This window comes from Artemia franciscana, chromosome 18 (genome assembly GCF_032884065.1).
Source record: "Artemia franciscana chromosome 18, ASM3288406v1, whole genome shotgun sequence".
Taxonomy (NCBI): domain Eukaryota; kingdom Metazoa; phylum Arthropoda; class Branchiopoda; order Anostraca; family Artemiidae; genus Artemia; species Artemia franciscana.
In genome coordinates this window covers 35077798-35104961 of record NC_088880.1, presented here as the reverse complement: position 1 = coordinate 35104961, position 27164 = coordinate 35077798, and the positions used below count along the sequence as shown (strand labels likewise).

The following is a 27164-nucleotide window of genomic DNA, read 5'->3' as shown; positions in this document are numbered from 1 at the left end:
GGAGCTGTGTTTTCTAAGTGGATTTCAAAGAGGGGATCAGCAGTACGAAGTAAGTTCAATCCCAATTTCCTTCTTTACATCTAACATACCCTCCCTGTAAGAACAATTCAGCGAACGATTTTTGGCAAATATCTGAAAAGTATGGTGGTCTCTTATGTACAACCTGTAGACACAATAACAATCTAGATACAGGGTCACATAAAAAAAGAAGCTTTTCAATAATCCATCAAAACCAAGAGTGATGGAAAAAACAACATATACTCTATACCAAAGACTAATAAATAATTAAGAATTCTTGCCAATAATTAATATTTCCCCGGTTTTCCGAGAAATTGATGTCCCCTGAATTGGTTTGTTGTTCATTTGTGAACGTGGAATCATGTATTACTCCCCTGCGTAGCTTAGATATTCTTTTTTTTTTGGGGGGGGGGGGGTATTTGGGTTTTTAATGTGACTGTGTTATTTGAAAAAATTATAAACGTATTTGTTTGTTTTTAGTTTTTGTTTGTCCCCTGTTTTTTCCTGGTCATAGAGCCTTACGGGGTAGACTAAGTTGAAGTGTTTGTTGTTTTTATTATATGTAAAATACTGTAGACTTCTGTTAAATAATTATATATTTCTTTTTTTTTTCAATAAACTCAACTCAAATTCACCAATAACAATATATACCTTAAAGTAATACACATGGAATATACATTAATATTGGGCCATTTTAATTAGATAGTCTTTGTTTTTGACATCGTCCGTAGGCATGTACATAGCTAATTGTACTATTTTTGTAATTAGAGCTTGACTTTATAGGATTGTTATAAGTACACTTTTTTTGTAGGACCCTGTATTAGTAATCTGTTTAGAATTAAAAAGCCATATGGTCATGAAAATTATTTATCATTGCTAAAGTTATGAGAACATACCTTGCTGGTCTATAATCAGGATCACATCCATAAAGTCCAATCACAGTCGCCATTTATCCCCCTTATAACTGGTCCCTTTAACATTGCCAGCCACACAAGAGTAACGGAAGAAACACATCTGATGTGTGCGGTATGTTTACTTAAAACTCTGGACTATTCTCTCCATATTCTCAGCTATTGTGTATTTTCACAGGAATACTAAAAATTCCGATCCTTTTACGAAATGAAATGCACTAAGAGGATACGCCCCAGTGTTTTTTGCTCTATTTTAATCAAATCACAGAAAATCCTAATTATATTCTTTTAATAAAGGTCATCACGCTAATAAGAGCTTCTGTTAGCATGTCTGTAATTTTAAACATAAAGTAAAATATTAAATGCTCATTCGACACGCCTCCCAAGGATAAATTTATAGAAAAGCTGATGAGAGTATTGGAAAACCAATATTTAGTGGTGGATGCAGAGAGGTTTAAGGACAAGCAAGATCGTATCCAGGGGGGTCACGGGTTTTGAGCCCTTCCTCTAAATATTTGCTCTACTCGCAAAAACGTAACAAAAGTGAATATAAACAAATTTGTTGTCCGTTTTTTAAAGTTTTACTTTGTAACGCCCCTCCCCCTGAAAAAATTCTTTCCAACCACCCCACAAAAAATCCTGGATACGACCCTGAGAACAAGCAAGGGCTAAATAATTTCAAAAAACACAAATTCGACAGTTTGCGAAAAATAAACAGGTTAAGTCTTCGAAAACATCGATAAGACAAAGAAACTACAGATTTTATGAAAAAAACAAAAAAAAAAACAAAGTTGCCACCCCTCTACGCTTGGAAAGGGAGTATGAGCAGCATTATCAACACTAAAGTTATTAATTGAAGTAGTTGTATCAGGCATCTGTTCGAGATCTAATTTAGAAGGTATGGGGCTAATTTGCTCATTAGACAAAAAAAAAGGAAAATAAAGTGAATAAAAACTGTACCTAAAGAAGCCCAACTCTTTAATTCATTACAAAAAAGGAAATAAAAAAAAAGTAAATGGGAAATAATGGAGAAAATGTTAAAATCTATAGACTCCAAAATAGGCACAAATCCCCCCCCCCGCCTGTGCACTGGTTAAGATAGTGGCAAAACAATTTGTTTTTATGGCCTATATGGTAATAATAAAATCAGAATGTTTGAGAATCGTGAGGTTTCCATGTTGATCATAGAGAAACAAAGAGTTAGCATATATACAAAAAAATGGAATAAATGAGTACGTATTCCTTTTACAGGCTTAAAATTTTATACAAAACAAGAGCTAAGAGCTCATATGGCACTTGTGACGAGGCGAGAAGAACTAAGAGCCAAGAGATCATATGGTATGAGCTCTAACAAAATTCTATGAATCAATAGATTGATTTAAAAAGGAAAATATGAGGCTTAATGCCAGTCAGGATTTTAAATAAGAGCTCTGAGTCACGATGTCCTTCTAAATATCAAAATTCATTAAGATCCGATCACCCACTCGTAAGTTATAAATACCTAATTTTTTCTAATTTTTCCTTTCCCTTTAGCCCCCCAGATGGTCGAATCTGGGAAAACGACTTTATCAAGTCAAATTGTGCAGCTCCCTGACACGCCTATCAATTTTCATCGTCCTAGCACGTCCAGATGCACCAAACTCGCCAAATCACTGAACCCCTTCCCCCAACTCCCCCAAAGAGAGCAAATCCAGTACGATTCTGTCAATCACGTATCAATGACATTTGTTTATTCTATCCACCAACCTTCATCCCGATTCCTACACTCCAAGTGTTTTTCCAAGATTTCCCCCTCCAACTCCCCCCAATGTCAAACGATCTGGTCAGGATTTGAAATAAGAGCTCTGAGACATGAATTCTCTCTAAAAATCAAATTTCATTAAGATCCGATCATCTATGCGTAAGATAAAATACCCCAATTTTCACATTTTCCAAGAATTCCGGTTTCCCCCTCCAACTCCCCCCAACGTCACAGGATCTGGTCAGAATTTAAAATAAGAACTTTAAAGCACAAGATCCTTTTAAATATCAAATTTCATTAAGATCTGGTCACCCTTTCGTGAGTTACAAATACCTCAATTTTCAAAATTACCCCCCCCCCCCCTCTAATTCCACCAAAGAGAGCAGATCTGGTCCGGTTATGTCAGTCACGTATCTTAGACAGGTTTTTATTCTTACCATACAGTTTCATCCTGATCTCACCGCTTTAAGTATTTTCTAAGATTTCCGGTCCCCCCAACTGCCCCCCCCCTGAATTACGCTTGATCCGGTTGAGATTTAAAATAAGAGATCTGAGTTACAAGGTCCTTCTAAATATGAAGTTTCTTGAAGATCCGATCACTCCTTCGTAAGTTAAAAATACGTCATTTTTTCTTATTTTTCAGAATTAACCCCCCCCCCCTAATAGATCGAATCCGTTCCAATTATGTAAATCACGTATATAAGACTTCTGCTTATTTTTCCTACCAAGTTTCATCCCAAACCCTCCAATCTAAGCGTTTTCCATGATTTTAGGTTCCCCCACCCCAAACTTCCCCCATCGTCACCTGATCCAGTCAGGATCTAAAATAAGAGCTTTGAGACACGATATCCTTCTAAATATCAAATTTCATTGAGATCCGATTACCCGTTCGTAAGTTAAAAATACCTCATTTTTTCTAACTTTTCAGAATTAGCCCATCCCCCAACTACCCCAAAGAGAGCGGATCCGTTCCGGCTATGTCAATCATGTATCTAGGACTCGTGATTATTTTTTCCACCAAGTTTCATCCCGATCCCTCCACTCTAAGTGTTTTTCAAGTTTTATGTTACCCCCTCCCACCTCTCCCCCTCCTATGTCAGCAGATCTGGTCGAGTTTTAAAAAAAGAGCTCTGAGCCACGATATCCTTCTAAATATCAAATTTCATTGAGATCCGATCACCCGTTCGTAAGTTAAAAATACCTCATTTTTTCTAGTTTTTCAGAAATAACCCCCCCCCCAAACTATCCCAAAGAGAGCGGATCCGTTCCATTTATGTCAATCATGTATCTAGCACTTGTGTTAATTTTTCCCACCAAGTTTCATCCCGATCCCTCCACTCTAAGTGTTTTCCAAGTTTTAGGTTATCCCCTCCCAACCCCCCCCCCCCCCCAATGTCATCAGATCCGGTCGGGATTTAAAATAAGAGCTCTAAGACACAATATCCTTCTAAACATCGAATTTCATTGACATCCGATTACCCGTTCGTAAGTTAAAAAAACCTCATTTTTTCTAATTTTTCAGAATTACCCCCCCCAACTACCCCAAAGAGAGCGGATCCGTTCCGATTATGTCAATCATTTACATTGGACTTATGCTTATTTTCCCCATCAAGTTTCATCCCAATCCCTACACTCTAAGTGTTTTCCAAGATTTTAGGTTTCCCCCCTCCAACTCCCCCCAATGTCATCAGATCCGGTCAGGATTTAAAATAAGAGCTCTGAGACATAATATCATTCCAAACATCAAATTTCATTAAGATCTCATTACCCATTCATAAGTTAAAAATACTTCATTTTTTCTATTTTTTCCGAATTAACCGGCCCCCATTCCCCCCCCCCAGATGGTCTAATTTATTTCTAATTATTTATTATTTCTAATTTAAGCTGGTCCCGTCCTTGATACGCCTGCTAAATTTCATCGTCCTAGCTTACCTGGAAGTGCCTAAAGTAGCAAAACCAGGACCGACAGACAGACAGACCGACAGAATTGGCGATTGCTATATGTCACTTGGTTAATACCAAGTGCCATAAAAAAAAATCAAATGTCCTCTTCTTTTTACTGCCTCAAAATTTGACTTAGCAACAAGGGGCTACACAACAGAGGATGAAAAAGGTAGGGTTGTTTTGCTCAATAATGCTTTAGCTCAAACCCTCTCTTATGACTTCTTCTCACCACCATCGGGTTGGGACGATATTATAGGGAGAAATTTGAAGTCAATTGGAGCTTAATGGGAGGGGTGGTAAACAGCGAAATATGAATAGATTAGGGTGGATGAAGAGTGTGCAAGGCTGTGCTGGGTGGCTTAGAGCTGCAATGATGAGTTGTTACCAATAGTAGTCATATTTGGCTTCATTTTCTGACATAGAAAAGGAATAATATAATTGGTTTACAAAAATACATCTAAATAAACTACCAATGGAATTTAACCGGACTCTCAAACACGGTAGTGTAGGGCAGTAATATCTCGTGTTATCTTTGGTTTGGTCTTCTTTATCAAGTTATTAAATAAAAAAAACAAATTTTTTAAATGAAAGTAAGGAGCGACATTAAAACTTAAAACGAACAGAAATTACTCCGTATATTAAAGGGGCTATTCCTCCTTAACGCCCCGCTCTTTACGCTAAAGTTTGACTCTTTCTCTTAACTCTACTTCTTAAAACAGTAAAAAAGAATTTTTTCCATGGAAAGATCCTCCCACCTACCCCCCCACCTCAATTCTCCCTAGAAAGCCAAAAAAATCACCCTGAAAACTTCCGTGAACTTCCCAGTAACCTTTACTATATGTAAACACAGGTCAAAGTTTGTAACTTGAAATCCCACTCACCGCAACTGCGGGGGAGTAAGTCGTCCCCATAGCTATTAGGTTTTTCGACTATTTTGAAGAAAATGATTATCTCAGAATTTTGATTCGGTGACTTTGGAGAAAAAATGAGCGTGGGAGGGGGCCTAGGTGCGATCCAATTTTTTGGTCACTTAAAAAGGGCACTAGAACTTTTAAATTCCGTTAGAATGAGCCCTCTTGCGACATTCTAGGACCACTGGGTCGAAACGATCACCCATGGGAAAAAAACAGGTGCCATAAAAAAAAAAAAAAAAAAATAAACACGCATCCGTGATTTGTCTTCTGGCAAAAAATGCGAAATTCCACATTTTTGTAGATAGGAGCTTGAAACTTCTACACTAAGGTTTTCTGATACACTGAATCTGATGGTGTGATCATTGTTAAGATTGTATGGCTTTTAGGGGGTGTTTTCCCCTGTTTTCTAAAATGAGGCAAATTTTCTCAGGCTCATAACTTTTGATAGGTAAAACTAATCTTGATGATAGTTATATATTTAAAATCAGCATTAAAATGCGATTCTTTTGATGTAACTATTGGTATCAAAATTCCATTTTTTAGAGTTTCGGTTACTATTGAGCCGGGTCGCTCCTTACTACAGCAACATTTTTGGACGAAGTTAGTAATATAGGGGCTACAATTCTCCTCGTGTTTCAGAAATATTTTAAATGTAACACAAAAAATACTCTCATATGCTTATCTACGCAAAAGTAAAACAAATTGGAGGCATCACTAAAAAAAAAAAAAATCCAGATAACCCACCTTGAAAAATGACCCTATGTTCATTTTTGATGCTCTTCAGACCCTCTCCTCTCCAAAAAAAACTCTAACACCGAAAAGAAGTCTTTGAAGGGCACACTTTTTTAGAGATAATAATCCTAGAATTACAATACAAATATTAAACTTGAAAATAAGAAACAGGGTATAAAGAAAAGTATAGAGGAGAGCTAGCCCCGTTAAATTTCAAGAGACTTTTGGGTCAAACAATTCGTAATAGTAAATTTTAAGTAAAGAACTTCCCTTTTCTCAGTTTTTATGTATTGTCAAATTAGTCAAAATTAGGGACACTTTTTAGAGACAATTATTCTAGAATTATAATGAAATTATTAAACTTGAAAACAAGAAACAGTGTATAAAGGAAAGTACAGAGGAGGGATAGCCCCGTTAAATTTCAAGAGACTTTTGGGTCAAACAATTTGTGGTGGTAAATTGTAAGTAAAGAGCTTCCCTTTTCACAATTGTAATGGCAATTGATATTAACCGAGTGACACACAGCGATCGCAAATTCTGTTGGTCTGTCTGTCCGTCTGTCGGTCCGGGTTTTGCTACTTTAGGCACTTCCAGGTAAACTAGGACAACGAAATTTGGCAGGCGTATCAGGAACCAGACCAGATTAAATTAGAAATAGTCTTTTCCCCGATTCGACCATCTGGGGGGGGAGGAGTGGGGGGACGGTTAATTCGAAAAAATAAGAAAAAAGGGAGGTATTTTTAACTTACGAACGGGTGATTGGATCTTAATGAAATTTGATGTTGGGAAGGATATCGTGTCTCAGAGCTCTTATTTAAAATCCTGACCGGATCTGGTGACATTGGGGGGAGATGGGATGGGGAGCCTAATATCTTGGAAAACACTTAGTGTGGAGGGATCGGGATGAAACTTGGGGGGAAAAATAAGCATAAGTCCTAGATACGTCACATAACCGGAACGGATCCCCTCTCTTGGGGGGATTTGGGGGCAGGGTTGATTCTGACAAATTAGAAAAATGAGGTATTTTTAACTTATGAAGGATCTTATTGAATTTTGATGTTTCGAAGGATATCTTGTCTCAGAGCTCTTATTTTAAATCCCGACCGTATCCGGTAACATTGGGGGAAGTTGGGGGGAGCCTAAAATCTTGAAAAATGCTTAGAGCCGAGGGATTGGCATGAAACTTAGTGGGAAAAATAATCACAAGTCCTAGATACGTGATTGGTATAACTGGAACGGATCCACTCTCTTTGGGGGAGTTAAGGGGGAAGGGTTAATTCTGAAAAATTAGAAAAATAAGGTATTTTTAACTTACGAACGAGCAATCAGATCTTAATGAAATTTGATGTTTGGAAAGAAATCGTGTCTCAAAGCTCTTATTTCAAATCCCAACCGGATCTGGTGAAATTGAGGGGAGTTGGGGGGACCTAAAATTTTGGAAAACGCTTAGAGCGGAGGGATCGGGATGAAACTTGGTGGGAAATCTAAGCACGTGTCCTAGATGCTTGATTAAAATAACCGGAACGGATCCGCTCTCTTTGGGGGAGTTAGGGGGAAGAATTTATTCTAAAACATTACAAAAATGAGGTATTTTTAACCTACGAAGAAATGATCGGATCCTTATGAAATTTCATATTTGGAAGAACCTCGTACCTCAGATCTGTTATTTTAAATCCCAACTGGATCCAGTTTCATTGGGGGGGGGGGCGGAAGTCTTGGAAAACGCTTACAGCGGAGAGATCAGAATGAAACTTGGTGGGAAGAATAAGAACAAGTCCAAGATAAGTGACTGACATAAACGGACCGTATCCACTCTCTTTGATGGAGTTGGAGGGGGGGGGGGGTAATTCGGAAAAATTAGAAAAGAGATATTTCTAACTTACCAACGGGTAATCAGATCTTAATGAAATCTGATATTTAGAAAGATCTTGTGCTTTAGAACTCTCATTTTAAATCCCGACCAGAACCAATGACATTGGGGGAGTTGGAGAGCGAAGCTGGAAATCTTGGAAACCGGAAATCTTGGAAAACGCTTAGAGTGGAGAGATCGGGATGAAACTTAAGGGGAAGAATAAGCGCAAGTTATATATACGTGATTAACACAATTGGAACGGATCCGTTCTCTTTGGGGGAGCTGCAGATTGTTAATTTGGAAAAATTAGAAAAATTGAGGTATTTTTAACTTAAGAACAGGTGACCGGATCTTAATGAAATTTGGTATTAAAAAGGAACTCATGTCTCAGAGCTCTTATTTCAAATCCCGACCAGATCTGTTGAGATCGGGCCGGAAATCTTGGAAAACGCTTATAAATTTTATTAGATCGTGATTGACCTAACCGGACTGGATCCGCTCTCTTTGGGGGAGCTAGTGGGTGGGACTCAGTGCTTTGGCGAGTTTGGTGTTTCTGGACGTGCTAGGATGATGAAAATTGGTAGGTTTGTCAGGAAGCTGCACAAATTGACTTGATAAGGTAGTTTTCCCTGATTCGACCATCTAGGGGGCTGAAGGGAGAGGAATAATTGAGGTATTTTTAACTTATGAGTGGGTGATCGGATCTTAAAGGATTTTAACATTTAGAAGGACCTCGTGACTCAGAGCTCTTATTTTTAATCCCGACCGGCATTAAGCCTCTGATTTTCCTTTTAAAGCAATCTATTGATTCTCAAAATTTTGCTAGAGCTCATGCCATATGAGCTCTTGGCTCTTCCGACCTCGTCACAAGTGCCATAAAAGCTCTTAGCTCTTGTTATGTATTGTCAAAATTAGTCAAAGTTTCTTAATTTTAAAGTCACTTATCAAAAGTTATTAGCATATGGAAATTCGTTTAATTGTTGAAAAAGAGGTTAAACTCTCCTAAACAGTTGGGTCTTTATGAAAATTATACAATTAAATGCGACATGTTCGAGAAACCTAATTCACCAGGCTACCAGGCTAGGGAACTTTCCATTTTATTTTGTCCGAAGAAGAAAGTCTCTAACGCGTATTTGTTTTTTACTCTAGATGTAGTCATTACTATCGAGTAGTCGTATCATAGGCAGTGCGATTCCGCTGCCAAAGTAAAGAGCAATGTGGGGACAATGTATTATTTTTTTCTCACTTAGGCAATTTGTATGGAAGGAGTTATCTTTTGAACATCGAAAGGGGTTCATTCGATTCGAAACTGAACCCTTTTTAAGAGTAAAAAGTGATTGTTGGGTAATCAGCCCGACCCAACGTCAGTGATTTCCCCAAACACATCCAATCAAAATTTTTAGATATCATTTTGTTCAAAATAATGTAAAGATCATATGCAAGACCTTCGGGGATGAAACAACCCCCTAGATTCAAAGGGCAAAGACTTATGCTATACCCTGGGTTATACAAGGTTCTTATGGAAGGGATGGTTATATAGACTTATAATGGAGGCTCCTTTGATTGGAAACAGAATTTCGTAGTTCCTGTTTGAGAGTCAAAAGTGATGGAGGGAAACTAGCCTCCTCTCCGACGACCTCTCTTCCCCAAATGCCTCTGACTGAGATTGTGAGATAGCCATTTTGTTAAAAATAGTCCAAAGAACATATAGCAATGCCTCTAGGGCTGAAACAACCATACAGACAAGAGGCAAGCCTTTAACGAAAGTAAAACAGTTCAAAATAGGGATGATACCTTTTTATTGACAGCGAATAGATATAAATTTTTTTTTAACTGGATATTTTGAACACATATACAGTGTTATCAGCAGTAAAACTCTGATGTTTAGCAATGGAACACTGTATATGTGTTCGAAATATCCAGTTTAAAAAAAAAAAATTATATCTATTCACTGTCAATAAAAAGGTATCATCCCTATTTTGAACTGTTTTATTTTCGTCATGGAAAGGCAGTGTGGTCTTCGAAGTTATCCAAGCCTTTAATTTATGCCCCTGGGTCCCATAAGGTTTTTATGGAATGGGTGGTCGTATAAACTTCCAGTGGGGTTCATTTGATTAGAAATCGGAAGTTCTAGTGTCCTTTTAAAGAATTAAAAGTTAAATGCCAGACAGCCAGCCACCCCTACGCTCATGATTAACCAAAACACATGCCTTAGGGGATGTCAGCTCCCCCCTCACAGTTCTCAGGGCAAGGACTGTAAGTGAGGCAATTCGTCCACTGCATACATATTATTATTACTTTATTATTATTATTATTACTATTATTATTATTATTATTATTATTATTATTATTATTATTATTATTATTATTATTATTATTATTATTATTATTATTATTATTATTATTATTATTAGGTAAAATTCTAGTTAATTGACTTCTTGCTATCTACAAAAGGGATTAGATTAGGAAAATGAAACTTTCAGGGATGAATCTACAGACTAAAATCCCGGGAAGGTATTTTGAAGCAACTACCTCCACTCGTTGGAGTGGAGGTAGTTGATATGCTAGTGGATATGTGTGTTATAAAAGTGAAATCTTGCAAAATAGATTTTCTGCTTAATTGAAGTGCAACAAAATTGTTTTCAGATTCATAACTATGCTCAATCCCATTTTATAAGGTTTTAAAGATATGCAAATACATTACCTAAATTTAGAAAAAACAATATTGATATGGCTCAAAATTCTACTCAAATAAAAGGAATTGCATTTTCAGAACTAAAGGCAGAGAAAAAGCAACTAGTAACTGAAAATTAAGGTAAAATGTTGTTTTTGTCAAAATTTCAATAGGTTATAGACCTGTCATGTAGGCAAATTTCAGGGCCCTCTAGAGGGAGAAGGAGTGGAGGTGGGTACATTAAAATACCTTCCCGGGACACACTTTAGCCTGGAGACCCATCCCTGAAAGTTTCATTTTACTAACCTAAACCCTTTCCAAGATAGCAAGAAGTCAATTAACTAGAATTTTACCTCATTATTATTATTATTATTATTATTATTATTATTATTATTATTATTATTATTACTATTATTATTATTATTATTATTATTATTATTATTATTATTATTATTATTATTATTATTATTATTATTATTATTATTATTATTATTATTATTATTACTATTATTATTATTATTATTATTATTATTATTATTATTATTATTATTATTATTATTATTATTATTATTATTATTCATTGGAAACCAGTCTTCATACAAAAAGAAAGTGACGGAGCACTACAAAAGAAAAAGCAAAAGAGTACTATACAACTCTGACAATGTAACTAGTGCAGAAGAAGTTGGTTCCAAGCATATTTTGAAATCTTTCAGTTGTGAAAACAAAATAAATTTTGAATCCTTTTATTCTTCTATTTTTAATAAATAAAAAAATATTAAGACTTTAAGGAATAAATATCAGTATATGTTTATTAAACTGATATTCCACATTAATCTTTTTTTCAGTAAAGAGTAAATTATGTTCTGGTTTGGAAAAGGCATGGGGGTTGTTAGCCCTAATCGTGAGTATTTTTTATAGTAATTTATGTTAATTTGGGCTTGATTTATTTATTGATGGAGATTTGTGGTAGTTTTACTCTTGGAAGATTATTTGAATTTGTTTCTGCTCATTTTCGATTTAATGAGCTCTTTAATTTTCTTTGGAACACTTATTTTGTGGAAAAAGTTTCTTGAACTAATATTTAAAAAGAATGGTTATTTGAGCAAAAATTCTAAGAGGTCATGCTACAGCAAAGTACTCAATTTATAATATTTGTTCTGTGAAAGAGCAGCTTTGTCCCTGATAAGACAACTATTGCAAGGGTATCAATATAGCCTACTAATATCAGAAGGAATGCTTGATCGCAGAGTATGGTTTGTTTCTAAACATACGTGCAGTTGATTAAAAATTAACTGTTTTGATAAACAGTTTATCCAATAAAAATGAGGAGCAAAAGCAAAACCAAGTTCTGCATTTGAGCAGAACATACCGAAAATGGACCTACTGCCTTTATTGTGAGAACTAGTTGACTAAACCTGTCAAAAGGAAATTGACGACTTTTCTATATCCTTTGTAGCGCTTCAAACCACTCCAAAACAAAAATAATACTTTTATATTAAATCCATAATTTGAAAAATAAATAGAAGGATGGGGAAAGGGGTCTAACATAATGGGTGACAATTTAAAATATTGGAGGAAATCCAAAAAAATTAATCTGTTTTACCCAGAGAAAGAGAAACTGCGCTGCCATTCCCATGGCGTCAATTTGAGGGTTCAAATGGGCAGTTGCCCCAAAAATTTTCTTGACACTACTCCCCAGCTTTCAAAAAATACTTCTGTTTTCGTTTTTAAATCGAAAAATGGCTTTTTTGGTATTTTTCATTGAAACATACTGGGGAAAAAACAAAATTGTTGCATCCTAGGTTTTGAAAAAAATGTTTTTGCCCCCTCCCACTTTTTTATGAATTGATGCCACATCACCATCCTCTCCTTAGTCCCATGCCAGGTCATAAATACTTTTGTTTCTCGTTTTTCCTTGAGATTAAATAAGTTTGTCATAGTTAGGATACCAGCAAAGTTTTCCTAATTGATATAGATCTAAAACAAAATTTGGCTAATGCTGTTCTTTGTTTAATGTCTCAACATAAAAAAAAGAAAAAAAAAACGACAAGCGCAGTATGTACCTGAGACTTTTAGGCATATTAAAAAGAAAACATTGCGACTGTATCTCTTGGCATCTTAAGAAGGAAGTGTTTGCCAAGTTATATCTGAATTTTTTTTCTCACTAGAGATTTAGACAAGTATTTTTCTCTTTGAAATACATATGGAATAATTCAATTTTTGGAGCTGGCTTAGTCATATGGGTACATCGCATGGTCAGCATTAGGATATAATTAAAAAAGGGCTGTACTACAAATTTTTTGTTATTAAATGTCATGTGATTTTTCCTATTTTAATTTTTATGTGATTTTAAATGTCATGTGAATTTTCCTCAGCACCTCGCTCTTTACGCTGAAACTTTTTAGTACTTTCAAAAGAAACTTCTTATCGTCCTGATTAGACAATCCTTGTGTTTTAGGAGTGGTTCTTAAAGAATTGCGACAAAATTCAAAGTGTAGCGTAAAGAGCGAGGTGTTGAGGAGGGGGCCTTTATATAAGTAACAATTTCTGTTTGCTCTAAGTTCTAATGTTGCTCCTTACTTTCAGTAGAAAAAACTTGTTTTTATATTTAATATTTGATCATATTTTAAATAATGCCAGGAAATATGGCCCCACCTCCCCGAACAAATCCCCCTCTTTATGGAAATATCCTCTAAAAAATTCAACTTTTGTGAAAAATTATCCCGGACAATTACCCTTAACAAATCCACGCGTAAAATTGAAACGGAAAAGAGAAAGCAAGACATATGAAAGAATTGTGTATAGAAAAACTAGCAAATTCCCCCATCATCAAAAATCCAAAATGAGGCAAATTTTCTCAGGCCCGTAACTGTTAACGGATAACACTAAACTTGATGCACTAATATATTTGAAATCAGTATAATAAACCGATTCTTTAGATATATCTATTGGTATCAAAAATCCGTTTTCCAAAATTCCCTGCTTACTTACAGTTCGTTACCACGAACTGTTTGAAAGATGTGTTTGCATTCCAGTCGAATAGCTTGGAATAATGGCAGATCAGCTTGGAGAAGGGGGAGAGGGGGTGACAAGCATGATTTACTTTATTGGTCCCAAAATGGTTTATTTGCGTCATAGCTTTCATTCTTAGCTTATCTAAAAAGGTTATCACACAGGTGATGGAGGAATAAGATGAAGAATTCTTCTAAAAGATTCACCTGAAAGGTTTTCTGTCAGAGTAATATTTCAGGGAAAGACGCTCAGCTCCAACCCACTTCCAAATCAGGTTTTTCTCCGTATAAGTAGCTGAAATATTCAAGTTAGAAATTTGAAACTCTCTACACACCATATCAACACCATGAGAAAGTGGATAGACTTTTGAATTTTCAAAATTTGAGTTATTGACCTAAGAAAAAATATCCATTTAACTTGAATTGGAATGACGACGTAATAATTTTGACTAATTAACTGCCTGTGTTTTGTTAAGCTGTATGAGAACTTGTTATGGGGGGAAGGGGAGTTAAAATTTGTTGATATAGCTAAGGGTTCCCTGGTTCAAAGGGACCTCAATGATTAGATAAAATCGGCCAAGAAATATTAATTTTTATAATTATCATGACCAAATATTTTATATTCAACCCCAGGCAAAAATAAAAATTTTGACGCCCGTTAATGGGCCGATAAGACTATATGTCTGCTATCTGCTTGAACGTTAAATCGATAATTTCCTGGGCCATTAAGACTGAACTACAGAAGCTTAAAATTACTTTAGTCTGGACCGATTAGCGGTCCCCGAAAATGGGCCTAAAATCTTTCTATCTTCGACCAGCTCGAAGCTTAGAGGAGAGCTAGACAAGGCCCTGTGTACCTTAATGAAATCGAACATTTTGAAAATAAAAGTGATTTGTTGATCTCTGAGGCTGGTAACTGGCTGATTTTTTTTCTGATTAAACATGGACGTCTTGCAGACTAGACAGGAAGGTATGGACGTAATCCAAGTACATCCGAAAAAAATAGTATTTTATCCGATTGGCCCGAAACCAATATTTTCCAGTTGGATTGTAACAATTTGTGAAGCCCCAAAATTGGCGGAAACTTACTTTTTGCTGATCAGATTAAAACTACGCAAATTTTGATTGGGCCAACGGGAGCTCAATAAGGGCAACAAATTTTCATTCAGATTTGGAAATATCGATATTTAAAGCAAACGAAGCGAGTTTTTTTTAGTAGGTATGCTTGAATCTTAATGGGGATGTAGGTAGAGCGTGGGGAATCTCAATGAAGATAAAAAATTTAGGAACTTTTAGTTGTTTTTATTTATAGTTGCATTTATTCGTGATGTCCGAGTTTTCGAGAACACAGCAAAACAAGAGGGAATTTAGTCAGAATGTGGTCAGAACTTCAGAAAACCTGGGATTTTTTGCTATTGAAGCTTAAGCCCCTTTTTCACATAAATTTTCAAAATGTATATATCTTTTTGGGGTTCCTTTGGTGTATACAAATTGAGCTGTGGGTTGCAAAATCCCACTTCATCTGAAGATTATAGAAACTGCCAAATATTCAATGTTGCCAAATCTCCCAATATTATAAACAAACAGGTTTTTCTATACTTTTTGGCTACAAAATTATCTGAAGTACTTTCCCATCTTATCCTATAGGACAGTGTTCGTGGACAGCATTAAGTTCTAATGTCTAAAGGGAAAGGTCAGTTTTATAAATACGCTGGCTTAACATAACGTAAAAAACATGAAACAAATAAATAAAGAAAAGTTTTTAGAAGTGAAAATCAGAAAGTTTTATGGTTTTCACTGGCTAAGCCTTTTCCAAATTAATTTGTTGTACACTTTTTTTCTGGCCAATATTTTGCTTCCTCGCCTTGTGATATTTACTTGCAGGCTACCCGTTTTTGTTTGTTTTATTTTTTGTGATAAATTGTAATAAAACCCTTTTTATTACTGTTCTATCTTCTTCCCAAACTAAACTTAATTTCACTCAAACATTGCATAAGTGGTTGATGACATTCTAAAGGGTATATCTGGCAATATTGACCTTCTGAGACATTAAAAAAAAGTGTGCTAAGTTGTGCTCAAAGGGAGGATCAGCACAGCAATACATGTTTGATAACATTTTTTTGATCAATTGTCATCAGGGTTCTTAGTGATTTATCACCATTTCTAGTGGTTTTGTATATTGTCTAATCAAAAAAATCACTAAATCTGCACATAAATCACAAGATTATTAAAAGAAAGAATTATGAAACTAAACTATGAACTAAACTAACTTAGAAACTAAACTAACTTACAAGATTATGAAACTAAAAAGAGTCCTTGCTAGTGAAATAACTGCAATATCTCTTACCCGCCGGCAGCTAAAATCATCTGCATTGCAGTTATTAGTTAAATGATCCGAATGCCATCTATTCTCAAACACAAGTTCAGATACATTTTCCTCCCAATTTAGGAAAAGAGATCATCATAATGATCATTAGAAGGTAGTGAAACATGAAATATGGATAATATCTTCTTCCACTTTTGAATTCGTTACAGACACCTGATGTAAGAACTCGCTTGACAAGATAAATAAATATGCTGCCGTCTGATTATGATGAAAGGGATATGATGAAAGGGAACGTTGTAAAGCTCGTAAGGTAAGAAAAAATTGGTGACTAGCCAATTTTATCAACCTATTCCTTTCTAAAGATAATTACAGAATCACTTCACAATATCGTTCCCAAAATCCTAATTTTAATGCACAACGAAGCTATTTTTTAGTTTTCTAGATATAGATCAGCAACGACCACAACATATTTTGACACAACCTATTTTAGCACTTTGTAACCAACTAATTATTGAAAAAAACACATATTATGGGTTTAATTCTATTTGGAAGGATTAAATCCAAACTCTTTCACATATATTGAAATCTGTACAAAATGAATAGGACATTGTTGTAACCATTCGGGGAAAAAACTTAGAGCTTTGGAGGAAGCCACAAAATTACAACCTCTTTTCAAAGCAACAAGTAGGCAACTAAAACAGATTTTCGATTGAAAGTTTCTTTGGATGAAAAACCACTACGCTCACGGTGGTTCCATATCTCTCTTCACAGCATATCTATAAATAATGGAGAAACACTTTTGACATGCCATAAGCTAGTTAGCTTATGTGATGAGGAAGCGTTTCTAACCCTTTTCAGAAAGAGCTTGTAGCATCTCTTTGAAAGATCGGTAAATAAATACTTCACGACAGGCAATCTTTTTGAAGTTTTAAACCGATTGAAGTACGCCTTAAGTTAGCTTTAGTTAACTTAAGCTTACTTAAGTTAACTTAAGCTTACTTAAGTTAACATAAATCTAACTTTAGGTTAACATCTCTTTGAAAGATTGATACATAAATACCTCCCAACAGGCAATATTTTTTTAAGTCTTACCTCGACTGAAGTTCAATTTAAGTAACTAAGAATAACTTTGAGTCAAATTGACGCCATGCTCCTATAAAATAAACAGCTTCTCCTGAGATTTATTTATCTGTTTTAATTTTTTCTATACAAAAATCAAAAACTGAAGTAAAAAATAGGAAAAATTAATGTGTGTTTCATTAGTTTTCTATTACAACAAAATTTTATCTAATTTCTTTCCATATCCACTGTTCAGGTTTTTTTTACGTTTTGGAGTCTTCCAGAGGGGGAGGGTGATGGATTACAACAAAGAATGTTACATTTACCAAGAATAAAATTAAATGATTTTCATCGTTTGATACACCTTATAAACGTTTTCTTGTTTCCGTGTGCGGTCACCATCTCCCTTATTCGTCCGTAGTGCCGCCATTGCTTTTATATTATTGAAGCTGGACCATATCCATGGGGGCCTCCACGTTTTGAGTCCCCTCTCTCTTCCCAAATTTTGTGTCCAACTCGTAAAAAGGTAACAAGATTGAATACAAACATAATTTTGATGTTTTATAAAAATTTTCTGTACCCCCTCCCCCCCAAAAAATTGGATACGACCTTGCATTGTAGACTTCTTGAATAGGAGATGATTGAGTGTAATTACAAATTCGATGTTTATTTCCATTGTCATCCGACATGAATTGATATATAAATATTCATCGTTTTTGTGGCTTAAAACTAATCTGGGCGGATTTAACTAGCTGATATCCCTTAGATACCCCTTAGCCCTAGCCAAAAATTAGTCAGATTTTTAGATAAAAAAATCAAGATTTTGGTACACAATGTTTATTTTCTTGATAATAACGTCGTGATTCAATTGTACAAACAGGAAACACGAATTGAAAAAAAAAACTGCCTTGAAATTTTCCACCAGCACTTATTTGCTCCTATCTATTGCCTAATAATATTATGCATTTGTATATTCAGTCACATTGAACACACAGATAGGAAAACTACTGTTCAAAGCTTACGCCTTTCCTAATTTCTGAAAATGGTCTTGATAGTGACGTCTTTTGACAACTTTATATAACTCAATATTAGTATTATAGCTGGTGCACCAAGGCGAAGCTAATGTTTTTAGTTGGGGGGGGGGTATAAGGAACAAAGTCTTGCAACATTAAAACTTAAAACGAACAGATTTATTCTCAATATAAGGAGGGCTGCCCTTACTTAACCCTAGCTCTTTATGATAAGGTCTTAAATTTCATAAAAAAAAACTTTTCATTCAAAAAGTTACATTCAAAGCTTAACTCTTTCCTGATTTCTGAAAATCAGGCCTCAAATACATAGTCTGATTAGTTGGTCACTGATTAGTATACTTGAAAATTATATATTGTTCAAGTAAAAAATTTCAAACGGAATACATAATATACACTGTATTTTGACTTTACCTACAAGTATAACTAAAATTGCCCAGGTACAAAATAGAAGCAAAATTAGTCAAACAAATTGAGTTGGCTTTATAACCAACGAGAATCTCATCTTGGCCTGGACTGCCTTTAGGATTATCCCCGAGATCAAAGTATTTCGTACGTAAATCTTCGTTGTTACGGCTAAAGATCGCATTTGACGTTTTCATTAGTCTGGAACAATTGTCAAAAACAGTTTATTGTGCTGAATTCAAAGGATCAATCGGCAGGGCAATTTATCATCGACCATCCTCGTCTTCAGCATCCCGCTGATTCTCCCCTTGAGAACGACATGTTAAATTTTTGCAGTTATCTCAGAAGTGTGGAAATTTTAGATATGTCCTTTAGGTGTAAAAGCAACGATATGTACAATCTATTAAACATCATGATCAATACTGCAACAAAAGGTAAGTTAAAGAGCCATTTGTTGTGTAAGAGGTCATTTTCATTAATTTGTAATTAGTACTGATCTTCACTCAATAATAAGAAAGACAAGTTTTTTTAATCTCTTTAACAGAAGAACTCAATTTTATTTTATACGAAAACCCATTTTTACATACTTGGACTAGTCCTAGTTAAAGATAGGAACAGGGCCACAATTAGTGATAAGGAAAGAGTTAAAGATAGGTGGGCAGAATATCTTGAGAATATGCTAAATCGTGATAGAGTTACAGGAAAAGAATGAAAAGTTTGCGAACCTTTGAATGTGAAAGGAGACTTATTTGTGAGAGGAATTAGTGACAGTACTAAAAGGAATAAAAAATAGTAAGGTCCCAGGTTCTAATAGTGTGGTAAATCAATTTTTTAACTAGGGTAGTTATAAAGTTAGAGATGAATTATTCAACTTTATATAAATTTTGGAAAAGGAGAAGTACCTCTTGATTTAGGAAAACTCTAACTAAATGCTCATAAAATAAGAGTGAGAAAGGTAATACGAGTGACTGTCGTAACTATAGAGGCATTAGCCTGGTTTCTGTAGGTAGCAAATTACTTAGTATGATGATACTTATTAGACTTGGAGATGCTGGAGATGGGGTTTTAAGAGAAGAACAGCGCGGTTTAGGCATGGCAGAGGATATGTCTCTTAGATTATGTCTTGCCAATTGTCTCTCTTAAATTTAATTGAGAAGTTCTATAGTTGTCAAGCACCATTAGTCCTCTCTTTTATAGATTGTGAGCATTCAGTTTAATTCAGCTCAACATAAGAATTCAATAACTAAAGTGATTAGTGCTGTGTACGAGAAAAACACTCCTATGGTGAAGGTAGGAAATGAGGTTTCCGTTTAGCCCTAGACGGTTGGTCGAAAAGGACAATCTTTGGCAATCTGTCATCCTTCATCCGCAGAACGTGCCTTAGCCATCTCAAACTCTCTTCCATTATAGCCCAAGAAAGCGGGATTGAACCACATTTTTCGTACAGTCTACTGTTGGAATACGGTCAGTCAGCCGGGCACCCAGAACAATCCGTAGGCAATTTCTCTGAAAAAACATCTAGTAAATCTTCATCCGATTTTCGGAGCACCCTTGCTTCAGAGCCATATTTGACACTGTCATCATTGTATTTTTCAATATTCTAATCTTTGTCTGCTGATTTATCTTCCTGTCCTTCCAAACTCTTTTTTAACTGTCAAAAACATCCTGGTCCTTGGCTATTCTACTTTTAACATTTTTACTGCTTCCGCCGTCTTTACTAATAATTAAATATTTTTTTTACTGAAAGTAAGGAGTGACATTAAAACTTAAAACAAACAGAAATTTCTCTTAACTCTACTTTTTAAAACAGTAAAAAAACTTTAGCGTAAAGAGCAGGGCGTTAATGAGGAAGCATCCCCTCTCATATACGAAGTAATTTATGTTCGTTTTATGTTTTAAAGTCGCTCATTACTTTCAGTAAAAAAAAAACTTGTTTCTGCACATGAATAATTAAAAGGAAATTTGCAGATTAATTTATTTTTTTGGCTAAATGGCTTTCTCATAGTTTTGATCGGACGAAAAAAAGAGCTCTTTTTGAGAAAAAAGAGTGGGGGAGTAGGCCTAGTCACCCTCCAATGTTTTGGTTACATAAAAAGGCAACTAGAACTTTTAATTTTATGAACGTTTTTATTAGTAAAAATACACGTAACTTACGAACTAACTTACGTAACGAACTTCTAAATTCGTATGTTTTTATTAAGTATATGAGGGGGCTGGCCCCCTCGTAAATACCTCGCTCTTTACACTAAAGCTTAAATTTTGTCCCAATTCGTTAAGAATGACCCCTGAATCCCAAAGGCCATAGAATAAATAGATGAAATCAATAAAATAACTTTAGCGTGAAGAGTGAAGTATTAGGAGAAGGTGAACCTTATCATGTGCGTAATAATTTCTGTTCGTTTCAGATTTTAATGCTGCTCCTTAATTTCAGCTGATGAAACTTTTTCATATTTATTTTTCCACTGCTCTTTAAAAAAATGCTATAAAAAAAATCCTGCGCCCCCTTCATGGAAATTCTCTTCCCCCATGACAAATTCCTCCATGGAAAGTTCCCCCCATATAAACCCCTCTCCTCAAACCATTCCCCCCCCAAAACCAGAAAAATCCCTCTGAAAGCATCTGTACACTTCCCAATAACCATTACTATGTGTAAACAATGGTCAAAGTTTGTAACTTGCAGCCCCTCCCACGGGGACTGTGAGGGAGTACGTCGTCCCCAAAGACAAAGTTATTAGGTTTTCCTACTATGCTGAATAAAATGGCTATCTCAGAATTTTCATCCAGTGACTTTGGGAAAAAATGAGCGTGGGAGGGGGCCTAGGTGCCCTCCAATTTTTTGGTCACTTAAAAAGGGCACTAGAACTTTTAATTTACGTCAGAATTAGCCCTCACACGACATTTTAGGACCACTGGATCGATACGGTCACCCCTGGGAGAAAAAAAAAACAAAAAACAAAAAAAAAAACAAATAAACACGCATCCGTGATCTGTCTTGTGGCAAAAATGTAAAATTCCGCATTTTTGTAGATAAGAGTTTGAAACTTCTACTGTAGGTGTCTCTGATAAGATTCTATGACTTTTAACAAGTGTTTTCCCGTAATGAAACTTATATATTTAAAATCAGCATAAAAATGCAATTCTTTTGATGTAACTATTGTTATAAAAATTTCGTTTTTTAGAGTTTCGGCTACTATTGAGCCGAGTCGCTCCTTACTACAGTTCTTTACCACGAACTATTTGATGCTACCAAGGTAAGTGAAGCTGCCCACCTGATCAATATTTTCGCTACCCAACGTCAACTTTTCATCTACACATATTCCTAGCCTTAGTGACTTAGTCTTCTTAACATTAATTTTCAAACCTCTTCTAGTACCCTAAACTCGAAAAACCTCTCCCTTCTACTATCACGTTCAGGCCGGCACAGCCTCTTCGTTTAGCAGTGCCAGATCGGGATTGCCACCACCGTCAGTTCCTAAAGAACTACAATTGCCCAAATTTTCGCTACACAGCGATTTTCGGTGTTAAAGCAGAAAAAATTAATTGTGATAGTGCTAAAATAGCGCTACTGTGCAAATAAATATTATTTAGTACTATTTAAGCAACCCTGAGCGAGGGCGAGAATCCCACATATAAAATAATAGTGCTAAAATGGTAATTTTGTGCTACAAGTGTGGCAACTCTGTTCCTGACCTAAAACTGATCTGAAAACTTACCAAAGTACGGACAAATCAAACAGTTCGTGGTAACGAACTGTAGTAAGGAGCGTCCCGGCTCAATAGTAACCAAAACTCTAAAAAATGGAATTTTCATACCAATAGCTGCATCATAAGAATCGTATTTTAATGCTGGTTTTAAATATATGAGTTTCATCAAGTTTAGTCTTACCCATCAAAAGTTACGAGCCTGAGAAAATTTGCGTTATTTTGGAAAATAGGGGGAAACACCCCCTAAAAGTCATAGAATCTTAACGAAAATCACACCATCAGATTCAGCGAATCAGAGAACCCTACTATAGAAGTTTCGAGCTCCTATCTACAAAAATGTGGAATTTTGCATTTTTTGCCAGAAGGCAGATCACGGATGCGTGTTTATTTGTTTTTTTTTTGTTTTTTTTTTTGTTTTTTTTTTCCCAGGGGTGATCGTATCGACCCAGTTGTCCTAGAATGTTGCAAGAGGGCTCATTCTAACGGAAATGAAAAGTTCTAGTGCCCTTTTTAAGTGACCAAAAAAATTGGAGGGCACCTAGGCCCCCTCCCACGCTAATTATTTTCCCAAAGTCAACGGATGAAAATTCTGAGATAGCCATTTTATTCAGGGTAGTCGAAAAACCTTATAACTATGTCTTTGGGGACGACTTACTCCCCCACAGTCCCCGTGGGAGGGGCAACAAGTTACAAACTTTGACCTGTGATTACATACAGTAATGGTTATTGGAAAGTATACAGGCGTTTTCAGGAGGATTTTTTTGGTTGGGGGGAGGGGTTGAGAAGAGGGGGATATGCTGGGGGAACTTTCCATCGAGAATTTGTCATGGGAGAAGAAAATTTCTATGAAGGGAGAGCAGGATTTACTAGCATTATTTAAAAAAAACAATTAAAAAATAAATGTGAAAAAGCTTTTTAAGCTGGAAGTAAGGAACAGCAATAAAACTTAAAACAAACAGAAATTATTACCCATATGAGGGGCTCATCTCCTTCTAATACCTCACTCTTTACGCTAAAGTATTTTTAGTAATTTAAACTATTTATTCTACGGCTTTTGTGATTCAGGGGTCATTCTTAATAAATTGGGATAAAATTTAAGCTTTAGTGTAAAGAGCAAGGTACTGACGAAGGGGTGAATCCCCTCATATATGTAATAAAAACATGAGAATACAAAAGTTCTTTACGTAAGCTAATTTATAAGTTACGTAAATCTTTTACCAATAAAAAGATTCGTAAAAAATTAAAAGTTCTAGTTGCCTTTTTAATTAACCAAAAAATCGGAGGGTAACTAGGCTTCGTCCCCCGCTCTTTTTTTCTCAAAATCATTCGATCAAAATTATGAGAAAGCCATTTAGCCAAAAAAAAAAAATATGCAAATTTCGTTTTGATTCCTCTGCGGAGAGCCAAAATCGAAACATGCATTGATTCAAAAACGTTCAGAAATTAAATAAAAAAACAATTTTTTTTTTAACTGAAAGTAAGGAGCGACATTAAAACTTAAAACGAACAGAAATTACTTCGTATATGAAAGGGGCTGCTTCCTCATCAACGCCCCGCTCTTTACGCTAAAGTTTTTTACTGTTTTAAAAAGAAGAATTGAGAGAAAGAGTCAAACTGTAGCGTAAAGAACGGGGCGCTGATGAGGAAGCAGCCTCTTTCATTTACGAAGTAATTTCTGTGCGTTTTAAGTTTTAATGTCGCTCCTTACTTTCAGTTAAAAAAAAACTTGTTTTTTTTTTATTTAATCATTCAAAAGGCGGAGCTAATTCACCAGTATCTTTTCCAAATATTTGTGACGTCACATAGGTATTTTTTTTGGAAAAAGTAGGGCCCTAAACGAATGTTCAAAAGTCGTAACCTACATAGAACTGTTTTCTCTGCTTGCATATTAATAACTTCATGATGCGATTTTAAAATCTTGCAAAATCATAACTGAGACCCACTTGCACATGTCATTTTTTCTAGACAATTTTTAATTGATATTTATAATAATTTTCGCTCGTCTGTCTTACGAAGTACCTTTGCTTTCCATTGGATATCCTCAACTGGTAATTTTATGCAGTTACGACCCGTCTCGTGGGCAAAACGACCATAGAATGTCTGCTTCACGATGTCTTAGAACCATCCTCTTAGAAATTATAATTTAATTAAAGATATTTGACGATTGGTGTAATTTATTTTTCTTTTTTTCCTAAAAATAGATGAAACCTCCTCTCATAAAGCCTCGGCAAGACATGTGGACAGCTCTTCTAAGAGAAAATCAATGAGACAGGCCAAAAGAAACAAGTTTTTGTTGGTTTTGTTTCTCTGGTATGTTATGACTTAATAGTCTTGTTAAGTGCAGTAGCAGAAGACAATCCAAAAACACAACAAGGAAATCCAAAAAGACATAAATTTCAATACAGTGATACAAGTTACAGTGTTAAATGGGCAGAAAGCCGTTATAAATTCCAGCTTAAGATAGTTTAATTCAGAGGGCTTCAAACTTTCCAAGCCACACCTCACCCCATTCTGGTTAATCCCATATAAAACAACAAACTTTTTGTAGATAATGATTGTTGCTGCCTGTATGTGATGTGTAAATATACCGTCTTATGCACACTATACAGGACGCAATTATTTATGTCTAAAATCCCCTCTATGGAGGTTTTCCGCCACATCCACGAGGGTTGCACCCCATACATTAAGAATCTCTGGATAAATTCAATTGTTTTTTCAAAAGTGCAAAATTAATTGAAGAGGTCTGTTTTTGAGATCTGTTTTTGATGTGCAAAAACTATAGGAGGGGGTGTGAGCCCAATCTGGAAATTTTCCTTTTTTAACCCATTTTTAGTTAAACTCTAACCTTTGAACTTCCTAGCTCTTTAAGTTTATAAATTTGAGAAGAAAGTTTGTCTTAAAAAAAGGTAAAAAGTCACATTAAAGTAAGTGCGACAAGCTTGATAAAGCTTACTGTATTTTGACATTAATAGATAAATAAATTTAAACAAAATAATGAAAGGAAATTATTCTATATGTAAGAGGAGAGCTGCCTACCTAAACCCCGTTGTTTGTGCTACAGGTTTTTTTTTCCTGAATTCAATTGAGAACGAAACTGTATTTAATTCATAATTCTAAAATTTCAAATATCGAATGCCTACATTAACATATCAAATAGATTTTTTTTTTCTATATTGAACGCGCATTAATGAACATTTCATTTCTTCAGGAACAGGAACTGTGCGTGTCATTATCATTAGCCCTTTGTGTTGTAGCATTTGTTCTTGAAGTATCAGATAAACAAGTCAAACCTTAAGGTAAGCACTGGAGGCATGGTCGTATCCAGGATTGTTTTTTTTTGGGGGGGGGGAGGTTAAAAAAAGTTTTTTTTTGTGGTTTCACAAAAAAATTAATGCAGCAAAAATTTGTTTATATTAACTTTCTTACGGTTTTACGAGCATGACGAACATTTCTGGGGGGAGAGGACTCAAATCCCTAACCCCCATCCTGCATAAAGCCTTGATTGGAAGGTTAAGGGAGAAGACAGCCCTTTTTATACAAAAAATAATGCCTGTGTGTTTTAAATTTTAAAGTCGCTCTTTACTTTTGTTTTTAAAAAACATCTTTTTATACAATTGTAGCTCTTTCTTAGCCACGTACCCATAAGTTATTAAATTATGGGGATTTTCTCAAAGCTCAGTCTTTAAATTAAATTTCGACTTTCACATAGCAATGTTTAGAGAAAAGGCTCATTTAGTCTTTTTCCGTTTGAATTTTACTAATTATATTATCCTTTTGGCAATAAGACGGGATGTTTCATCAAATAAGACATCCGATAGGAGGTTTCATCCTATAGTTATCCATTAACATATTATTTCAAATGGAGGAAGCTGAGAGGTTAAATCAAAATCCATCTCAATTTTCATCCAATGCGGGGAGCCCCCCCCCAGAAAATACACCCCACTGAAAACCCCCCAGAAATTACGTCTCCGTGTAAAATACCCTCTCGGAAAATACCCCCCCCCCCGTGGAAAATAGGGTTTTCCAAATTTTAAAACCTTATTTTATTTTATTTATTTTTTTAGTTTCGTTGAGAAGTGCTACGCAAAGCAGAAAATAGGAAATTACATACCATAAGTATTTTAAAAACTTATCCTAAAAATAATTATCCTAAAATTCATTTTTGTTGATAAACTTCCATATGAACTTCTGCAATTTTGGAAGTAGCCGGTCCCAAATAAAAAAAAATGTGGGCGAAAAATCATCAGAATTAAGCTAAAAACATATGACACTAAAAAGTTTAGGACGGTTTAGATTTCCTTTGAAAGTATAATTGCTTTGCAAATTATTTTCTGGTCTTGAGAAGGCGTGGGGGCCGTCAGCCCTACCCATGTTAATTTTTGCTTGTTTTCAGTTTGAGTCGGTTATTTATTGTAATTTCTGTTCGTTTTGGTTAAATTCATTTATTGATGGTGATTTGTGATAGTTTTACACTTAAAATATTATTTGAATTTATTTCTATTTGTGTTTGGCTTAATGAAGCTCTTTACTCTTCTTTGACAAACTTGTTTTGTCGAAAAAAATTTTAATTAATTTTTTTTATTAACATAGCCTTTTTCATTGAAAAAAAATATTTATATCTTTTTGTTTTTTCTGTTAGACTCCATAGTTTTTTTACTTCGAATATTATTTGGCTTCATTTCTTTATGAAGCTCTTTATTTTTCTTTAAAGAACATTTTTTGTAGATAAGGTTTTTTAAAATTATTTTTTACAAAAAAATCTTATGTGAATGTCGTTAAGATTCTTTTTTAAGGGTTATGTTGTTGAAAGAGTGTCGTTGTCGTTGAAAAAAAAGGGCTCTACCC

At 35.1% G+C, this 27164-nt stretch overlaps 1 protein-coding gene across 4 annotated transcripts in view; it reads right to left on the bottom strand.

Annotated features, from left to right (window-relative positions):
* LOC136038932 (potassium voltage-gated channel protein Shaker-like) overlaps positions 1–27164 on the bottom strand; it is a 299836-nt gene that overhangs the window by 135354 nt on the left and 137318 nt on the right. Inside the window, exon 1 of one of the 4 annotated variants that reach the window (XM_065722440.1) lies at positions 16145–16817. The exons of the other annotated variants lie outside the window; for them this stretch is intronic. Coding sequence (XP_065578512.1) covers positions 16145–16170 — 26 coding nt within the window. The 5' untranslated portion in view covers positions 16171–16817. Of the gene's footprint in view, positions 1–16144; positions 16818–27164 lie in introns of those variants that run through there. 4 annotated transcript variants of the gene reach the window in all.